Source organism: Hypanus sabinus, chromosome 26 (assembly GCF_030144855.1).
Source record: "Hypanus sabinus isolate sHypSab1 chromosome 26, sHypSab1.hap1, whole genome shotgun sequence".
Taxonomy (NCBI): Eukaryota; Metazoa; Chordata; class Chondrichthyes; order Myliobatiformes; family Dasyatidae; genus Hypanus; species Hypanus sabinus.
The window spans coordinates 46467267-46477066 of NC_082731.1; the positions used below are offsets into that span (position 1 = coordinate 46467267).

General features: G+C 40.6%; 1 protein-coding gene across 1 annotated transcript in view; it reads left to right on the forward strand.

The window, feature by feature from the left end:
• LOC132381530 (ras-related protein ORAB-1-like) overlaps positions 1-9164 on the forward strand; it is a 45815-nt gene extending 36651 nt beyond the window's left edge. The window contains exons 5-6 of the mRNA XM_059951016.1: positions 2298-2429; positions 5397-9164. Of these exons, the coding sequence (XP_059806999.1) occupies positions 2298-2429; positions 5397-5597 (333 nt within the window). The 3' untranslated portion in view covers positions 5598-9164. The remainder of the gene's footprint in view (positions 1-2297; positions 2430-5396) is intronic.
• The last annotated feature ends 636 nt before the right edge of the window (positions 9165-9800 follow it).

Sequence of the window (9800 nt, forward strand, 5' to 3'; positions counted from 1 at the left end):
GTATTCAAGTTTGTTTTTCGTGATGAAGGCAGTTTTCTGAAATGACACAGGAAGACATGATGAATCTGAAGCAGGAAAAATTATAGTAATCAAAATGCTGAAACTCCAAATGGCTGATGGTGCCTTTGGAGAGAAAGGTCATAACTGGGTCAAAGCCTTTTCAGAACTTGAGCTCAAAGTTACTGGCTCATATCTGTTGTTCTCTGCACTTTGTTCTATATTTGTCTGGTCTTAGACTTTTTTTAAACAGAAGAAGCCCGATGTGCTTCTTGGTTCAACTGTGTGGGAAATTGGTCTGGGACTTTATACCAAATGTAGTTAATATGGACTTGTATGAACTGTGGGCAGGGTAACAAATGCACATGAAGAACTATATGAATACCAAATGTCTTGACCCATTAGGTCACTTGTTTCTGTTGTGAACGCACAAGCAGTCCACAGAAGTACAAAACTAAATTTATTTGGAGATAATGCGTGAAATAGGCCCTTTGCGCCACTAGCAACCCCCAATTTAATCCTAGTCTAATCACGGGACATCTTACAATGACCAATTAACCGATCAACCAGCATGACTTTGGACTGTGGGAGGAAACCAAAGCACCCGGAGGAAATCCACACATTCCACAGGGAGGACATGCAAACTCACGTACGGTCTTGGAAATTAACTCCAAACTCCAATGCCCCAAGCTGTAATAATGTCATGCTATCTCAACTGTAAAGTGCTAGATTTGCTGTTCTATAAGATGGCAGAGGTTAATGCAGCTTGCTTATTGCTTTAAGACAAAGGAGATGATGGACTTTAGAAATACTAAGCCTGCACTGCTCTCTGTTGCCATTGATGGTGAGAGCGTGGATGTGATCAGGATTATGAGTACAGGGATGACAGACAAGTAGGGGATCAATGCAGGCTGTGTACAAGGGCCAGAATTGACTGTACTTCCTGAGGAGACTGAGGTTCTTTGGAGTATGCAGGCCCCTCTGTCACATGTTCTACTAGTCTGTTGCCAGTACAATATTCTATGCAGGGCTGTGCTGGAGCAGTGGGATCAACACAAGTGATACCAACAGGCTCAATAAACTGATTAGAAAGGCTGTCTGTTATAAGTCAAACTGGACACATTGGAGGCTGTGATAGAACAAAGGACTCCACGAAAAATCCTGGCAACTCAGGACAATGTTTCTCACCCTCAGCATGCCACCTTGGCTGAACAGAGGAGCACTTTTAAAGTAGACTGACCCCTGCACTGCTCAAGAGTGCTATATGAGGTCATTAGGCTCGGAGTTAACCTACAGCTGGGAAAGTGATGACTCCCCAACCCATTAGACTATTTGATGTAAATCTTTTGTTCATTCTTTCTTTTCTAATATTTGTATTTCTGTGCACTTGTAATACTAGTGTACATTAATTTCCTTTCAGATCAATAAATTATCCATCTATCTTCCTCGTGATGCTGGTCATATTCTTATCCCTCTCTTGGCCAGTTAGCTTGAATGCTGCAAGGGTTCCTGTCTTGTTTTTAAAAATGCAGCATTTTTGTCATAAATATTCTGCACTATTGTTCCTTCTCCAGTTAAAGACCTGGTCAGAAAGCAGTCTTTCCATATACCTTCTACCATCAAAGAATCTAAAATAAGTATTTAAATTGGTCACAGTAGCATGACACTGTTCATGGCGTCGGAGTTCAATTCCAATGTCAACTGTAGGTGGTCTGTGTAGGCTTTTTGAGTGCTCTGATTTCCTTTCACAGTTCAAAGACATGCTGGTTAATAGGTCTTTGTAGATTGTCCTGTGATTAGGCTAGGGTTAAGTGAGATGCTAGGCACACTCATCTCTAAATAGACAGGTTGGGGAAACACTTGGGTTGCTTCCATGTGTAGAAAGACTCCAGTACTTGGAGCCCAGGGTGAGGGTGCTCCCATGCTGGGGCCCAGGTGGACCATTCCAATGCTTTGGCATCTGGGTGCTAATTTGTATCCTACTGTGCTGGAGCCCTGGATGAATGCACTGTGTAACACTGTTTGCTGTAAGAATATCATTCAGTGACTTAGAAATTCTGCTAGTCCTGCACTACAAAGTGCCGGGTTGATGGAGTTTTGCTGTGCACAAACATCTGTGACTTTACTATGGATTCCATGTTGAATTATTGCCAGTGTAATGTGAATATAAATTCTTAGCATCTTAATTGACTGTAATGTGCAGAGGTTACCAAATGATAACTCCAATGATCCAGGAAATTTAACCTTGCGTTTGGGATGTGCTATTATGACGCACTAACACCTGTCTTCCACACCTGCAGGATTCCTTCAATAATGTTAAACAGTGGCTGGAAGAAATAGCTCGCTATGCTAGTGAAAATGTGAACAAATTACTAGTGGGTAATAAATGTGACTTGACCAGTAAGAAGGTGGTGGATTATACCACAGCTAAGGTATGTAAATTCTTTTAGAAAGTAATTTCATCAGCTGACGTAATACACTGAAATTTTCCAAGCAGTTCAGTCATTTTAATTGAACTGTGGTCTCATTTTTGGTGGCATCTTGGAAATGTCTGTAATCCTAGATAATATTTGACTATACTATGCAATGAATTTTCTGTTGATTAACCAGATTTTTCACCCACCTATGCTCTAAGGGGAAAGGTGGAAGAGTTGAAGGTGAGATTAGGCTCCAGAAGTATGATCCTGGTCCTCTCAGTGTCTGTTGGCCAAGTTTGTGGTGTCTGCTCTGCATGACAAGATGCAGGCTGTTGCTTAAATTCAGAGAAGTTCTGCAGCTTGAACCTGCTTCTCATATATTGTAACTTGGCGTACTGTGGAGACCATTCTAACTGGGAGCATCAGTCTGGTAGGGTGCAGCTGTTGCACGGGATCAAAGTGGGCTGCAGAGAGTTGTAAACTCAGCCAGCTCCATCATGGGCACCAGCCTCTGTATTATCCAGGACCTCTTCATGGAGAGATGCCCCAAAAAGGACCCCCAACACCCAGGACATGCCCTCTTATTGTTACCATCAGGAAAGAGGTACGTACAGGAGTTTGAAGAGACACTCTCAGCGATTCAGGAACAGGTTCTTCCCCTCTGCCATCTGATTTCTGAATGTATGTTGAACCCATGAGCACTACCTCATTTTTTATATCTACTTTTGCACTTGTTTAATTGAATTAATGTGCTTATTGTAATTCAGCTTTTCCTATTATGTATTGCATTATACTGCTACCGCAAAGATGACAAATTGCACAACATAGGGCAATGATATTATAGCTGATTCTCATTAAATTGGGATGCAAAGTGGTAGTGTCCAGGGGAATCTGTGCCTTTCTAGTTTAACTAGTTTGTACACAATTCACTGCTTATTTCAAAAAATTCCTTGCTGAAAATCCCACTGGGGTGCAGCACTGGAGTATTACACTATTCATGCAGTAACAGATCTTAACTGCAAAAAGAAGCCCTGCTTCACCCCTGCTTTGAGAAACTCGAGGGTCCTGTGTTGACAAACTAGTAAGCATTCAAGTCTCCCATCAGTAAAAGGCTGTTCCTGCAGAATTCAATAAGATGGATTTTGAGTAATAAATGGTTATGGCATGAGAGGTGTAAGCCAAGTCAGTTGGCATATATAAAATTCTCAGGAAAACAGCCATTAGTATCCATTCCAGGGAGGTGTGTAGCTAGGATTCAAAGGAAATGAGTGGGCTGAGTGATGCTAAAGCTGTGAGAGAGATAAATTCACTGCATGGTTTTCTCTAACTCATGTTCTGACTTCAGTTCAATTGGAAACTGCCAGCAAGATATTAGATGTTAATATAATTGTTTTTAGCAAAGCATTTGTCACTAATACTGAAATCACAAAAAAACAAATCCAAGAATTCTGAAACTCATCTTGTAAATGTTCTAAAGTGCAGAGGCCGTAAATCACTTAAACTGGTGTGAAATCTAGGGGTCAAAACCAGGTGTAACATCACAGATGTATGTTGTGAAATTTGTTTTATAGCAGCTTTATACTGCCTAATAAATACTATAAATTACAATTTAGGATTGATTTAAATCTTACATCCTCCCCACAATGATAGAGTGAAAAACCTTTGACTCCAACAATGTACAGACATGTGAAGTTGTAAGTCTAATGGCTTGTAGAAAGAAGCCTGTCCTAGTAGTATGTTGGCCTTGGCTTTAATGCTAAAGTACTGTTTGCCAGATGGAAGCAGCTGAAATAGCTTATGGTTGGATACTAGTGTCCCTGATGATCTTCCAGGCCTTCTTCCTGCACCTGCTGGTATAACCCTCCTCAATGGAGGGAGATTCACGTCCACACCACTGTCTGTACCACTCTCTGCAGTGCCCAGTGATCAAGGTTGGTGTAGTTCCCATATAGTGGTGATACAGCTAGTCAGGATGCTCTCAATGGTGCCCCTGTAGAAGGCCTTGAGGATTTGGATGCTCATGCCAAACTACTTCAGTCGCTTGAGGTAGGAGAGATGTTGTTCTTTTTTTGTCACAAATGCATATTAAAAGAAAAACTGGTAGTACAAAAAGAGCAGTCTGGTCAGTTATGTTGTTCCTAGAGTATTCAAATAGGTCTTGCTCTACTAATTAAAAGTGAAATATTTCTGTATCTGGAGTTTAAAATTATACAAGGGAAAATACAATTTCTCCAGTAGAAAATAAACTGCCTAACAATTGTCTGTAGGACTTGGCAGTCTGAATATGCTGGCATCAGACCCAGGAAGGATGTTTGAAAAAGAACAGCAAGCATAATCAGTTCTTGCTATGGTGAAACACACTTTAAATGTAGTGTTTAAAACCAATGGAGTGCATCTAGATTTCAAAGTTCAAAGTTTTTTTTTCTTGTGGGCATACACAATAAATCAATAACTGCACAGAATCAATTGGTGTTTTCATACAGTCAATATACACTCCACTGCAATCTATAGAAGTTTAAGGTTTAGGTGTCATGCTGAATCTTTGCAAACTCCTTAGGAAGTAGAGGTGTTGTCTTGCTTTCTTTGTAATTGCACTTGCATGCTGGGCCCAGGACAGGTCCTCTGAGAAGATGAGGAATTATTTAAAGTTGCTTACCCTCTGATTTTCTTCCCCCCCCCCCCCCCCCCCCAATCTGCTGAGGGCTGGCACTGGACCTCGGTTTTCCTTCTCCCGAAGTCAATAATCAGCTGCTTGGTCTTCTTGACACTGAGTAAGAGGTTGTTATGGCACCATTGGGCCAGATTTTCAGTCTCAGTATGTTGACTTGTTAGATTGCATTGGTTTGACATAACTGAACATACAAATTTAAACTTACCCAGAGCCAGAAATGCAGCCACCCAATCAAGTTATGAACTTATGTGGCTTTTTGATTGTTTGGAATACGTAAAGGTGATAAACTTATCTCTTTTTCCTTTTTAAAGGAGTATGCTGACTCACTTCAAATTCCATTTTTGGAAACCAGTGCAAAAAATGCCACCAATGTTGAACAGGCATTTGTGACGATGGCCGCTGAGATCAAGAATCGGATGGGCACTGGTCCTACACACAATGATGAGAAATCCAATATCCGAATCCAGAGCACTCCCTTGAAGCAAGGCAGTGGAGGAGGTGGCTGCTGCTAAGGGCAGGGAAGCAGAGACAGATCCATTCCTGTTGCACCGTATATTACAAACAACAGCATTCGTCTCCTGAGCAGTAATGGTTTTAACGTAATTGCCCATTGATTTGTGCCCATTCTTGGCAGATCCTTTCCGCCCAAATGGACATTAGACCAATCGGAAACTCCAGGAAAATTTTGTCTTACTTGTCTTGAAAGTTCTTGTCTGTTTTGAAACACTTGGATTGTAAGATTTTGTAGCATTGTTTCTTTCTCCCTTTCCACAAGGTTTTTGTTGCACTGGGGTCGAGACTAACTAGACATCTGACAGCCAGATTTGAGGTTTCGTCATACTCCACCTTTTAGTGCAAAGTTGAGGAATGGAGTGAAGGAAAGTAAAATAAACAAATTTTTTACCTGGGAATAAGCCCTTTGCATGTCAATATAATTGCAATGGGAACTATAAAAGATGGCAGATGTGCAGGATTGACTCATTTGCAGCAAAGTGACTTCCATATTGAATCGCTATCTTCCAGTACTTTAAATCGTTTTCAGTAGTTTCTGTCTCTATTTTAACTGTTGAATCTACTTCTGGAAGCATTACATCACCTTTCTATCACTGCTCACATTAAGGCAAGCCAGGCAGACTGGCTGTGATCAAATGTAAGGTTGGTTCTTTTACTAATTAACTTCTATTTGTTCACGTCAGCATGGATATTCAGTGTATTGATGTTTAGCCTGCCCACTTACATTGCTAATTTGATCATTTAACATGTGACATTACTCCTATCCCACAATGTGAAATAATTCACTTGCACATTGAATGTCCAAGTTGTGTTTAAGCTAACCAGAATGGTGTAATGCTGACTGGACCAAGTACAATTAGCCAGTTTGGGGTGGGGGGGGGGGGGGGAATACATAATGCACAACAGGAAAATGGTTATGTAGCTTGCCCAGATTGGTTTCATGTTCACAGTGGTGGTGGGGGGGGGAAACGGAACATAGGAGGAGAAAATGGGAGGGGATAGTCAACTTTGTGAAGATGAGAGTGATTTGAAAGGCTGTGGGGGAAGCTTTGACCTTAGGCTGTTCAATCTAAAAGGCCCTAGATTTTTATCTTTGGGCCTTGATCCAAGTGGCCAGACTTGCTGCACCTGTCCTCCAGCTTCCATTTGTGCTAGTGATCTGGATTGGCATTAACAGTTCTAATTGGATTTGGTCCATCATGGTGGTCTGTTGTAAAATATTGACAAAGGCTGACTTTTGTCAGTGCTGGAACAATCCAACTGACTTCTGATCGCTGCTTTCTGCTGGAGCCCCTACATCTGGCACCACATTTCTAGTCCAGAGATAAATAGAGGCAAAGCTAGTTTGCCACCGAGATATTGTGATTTCTTTATGGTGCAGCATGTTCTGGTACAAATTGTCTCAATGCAAAACAACAGTTCACCTGTACCACAGATGTGTTCTTGAGCATAACATCCCTCCAGATCTACATATTCAATTTCAATGGGTATGACTGTTAAGCAGTCTTTCCTATGACATTGCCTCTGGTTTTTAAATAAGCAAAACTGAACCAAATATTTAGTTATAAGCATTAGCACATCTTGAAGTGGATGTCTGGTATGTTGAGCTGTAATCTTTGTTCAAGCCTGTACTTTACTCATGATTCTGGAATATCTTTAGTTGAAATTCATGCACAGCAATGCCACTTTGTTCTGTAGTTTGCAAATAGGGCTTTAAATTGCTTGTGTAACAAACCACAGAGCAGTGTTTGGCCCGTAAGTCGTTAAGTCTGCTATTTATAATTTTTGGTTAAAGGCTAAACATTTATTTTCCAGATCCTGATGTGCCTTCTGAATTGCTGTTCTGGATTTGCATTACTCATCATGTTTCAATTAAATTTCATCCTCCAATTCACATTTCAGATTGTGGCAACAAGCTGCCATTTGAGTTGGTGCATGTATGCTGGCTGAGGTCTGATGTTTTACTTTGCATGGGATCTATTTTCTTTTGATATTTGATACCTTCCAGCTGTACCTGAACTTCCTCACTATTCTAGTAGCACTGGACTGCATTTCTCTCTGGTTTGCAAATGCACCCATTGAATGTAATTATACCCAGGATTTCTGGGGCCTTTTTGGTCTGTGACTGTTCCGAGGGGACAATTAGTGTATGTACTAAGACTGAGTCTTGTGCATATATTAACATGCAAAACTGGGCTTGGCCATAGCCCTGACAACTTTGTTTAATTTCACTATTGCACTCCATTATGATCTATGGCCATCTCGAAACTTTGAAACAATTTCACACATGCAACTGGTCTTGATTGACTATTTATGAATAAGTTTATTAGCATTTTAAAGTTTTTAACTACAGTTCCAGGTTGTGATTTTTTTTTTAAACTGTGGTTTGTCACGGCCCCTCATATTTCAGTAAGCCTAAGGCCAGGTGTATGTTTAACTTGGTGGTGTTAAACTCCATTTGTGTATGTATCTAAATGGACCACACTTAAATGCTGTTTTGATCACATGGCAAAACTTGTTAGCTGAAACAAATGGTTCCTGTGTCTTGTTTGCTTTTTGACCCTTGCTTTCCTTCTGTTTTAAAAAAAAAATAATATATACTCACTGCATTTGGCATTAAATGGATCACAAAGATAATACAGTAGGCAATGTTTTATTGAGCAGATAATGTGATTGGTTGATTGACACCAATTTCCTGCCATTCTGCACTAGAATACCACTATTTGTTCTGTGTATTCCAGTCTCGTGTGGACTCCAGTGTTGGGAATGATACCATAAACTATTCAGTTCTTGGCTGACTGATGCTAGAAGTCCTAGTATTAAACTCTGTCCAATCTCCTTCATCCAGCATGTACAAGCATCTAAGCCCTCGTAATGTGCCTGTTTCCCCTCTCAACTGCAAAGGTTTCTAAGGAGCAGTAATCTTATCTGGAGCTTTCTGTTTTAATTCCTTGCTTTGAAGCCCATCAATATTGATATCTAAAGTACCTTGAGCATTGTTATCTAAGTGAATGCTGAACATTTGGGGAAAGGAATGTCATTTATGGACTCATCAAGTTGCTTTGACCAGGTGTAGCTTTAAAATTAAACATCCCAGAGATGTGCACTGAATTAAATGTCAAATGCTGCAGCTAAGATTTAAAGGTGGATCTAATGTCATGGCTCTTGTACCAGCCATGGCTGGGAGATAGTTGAATTGTTGTAGCCATGTATCAACCACCAAGTTACCAAATTGTACTTCCTGGTTAGAATTCTAATGGTTGACTAATGATGGGCTTCATTGGTTTTGGTATTGCACACCAGGTTAATAGTTTGCCACTGGGCTTTACCAGAATCTGATGTTCCTTGCATCCTACTGCAAGTTAAAATTCTTAAATTAGATGTACATTGGACCATGTACCTGTGGACTTCTTTCTCCACTTTAAGTTAATCTGTGTTGTCTGTGGCTATCCTTTGCATAATCTGTGAAAATGACTTGTCCTCAAACTTTGATGATGGAGACCACCTTTCTTGGATTTCTTGTTGATGCGGCTGTCTGTGGAGATTGAAATAAAAGTCTACTTCTCTCTTGCTGTCTGTTCATTTTTTCAATCCAGAAACCTGATGCCATTTTCCCAATGCCGTAAATGCTGAATACTTTCCATTGTATGTGGAACAAGCCAGGATTGTACTGCCCTTGTTATTTAATTAAAATGCCAAGAGAACTTTTTAATGTTGCAGTAGTGCATTGGGTAGTTTAATATTGCTGATTTGAACAATGCACAGTAGAGCTCAGGGCATTAAAAACCTGTTTTAACAAAACCAAAAATTCCAAGTAAATTTAAAGTAAGTATGCTGAGATTCATTTTCTTACAGGCATACTGTAATAGAATCAATGAAAGACTGTACTTGTCCTCATCACAGCCTGTTGGGTGAAGTTATCCCCTCTGGGGCAGGAGCCTAATGGTTGAGGGGTAACGTGTTCCTGAACCTGGTGATGGGGGTCCTGAGTCTCCTATACCACCTTCTTGAGGGCAGCAGCCAGAAGAGAGCATAACCTGGATGCTGGGGGTCCCTGATCATTGATGCTGCTTTCCTGCAATACTGTTCCATATAGATGTGCTCAATGGTGAAGGCTTTGCCCACGATGGACTGGGCAGTATCCACTAGTAGAATTTTTCATTCTAGAGCACTGGTGTTTCCATATGAGGCTGTAAAGTGGC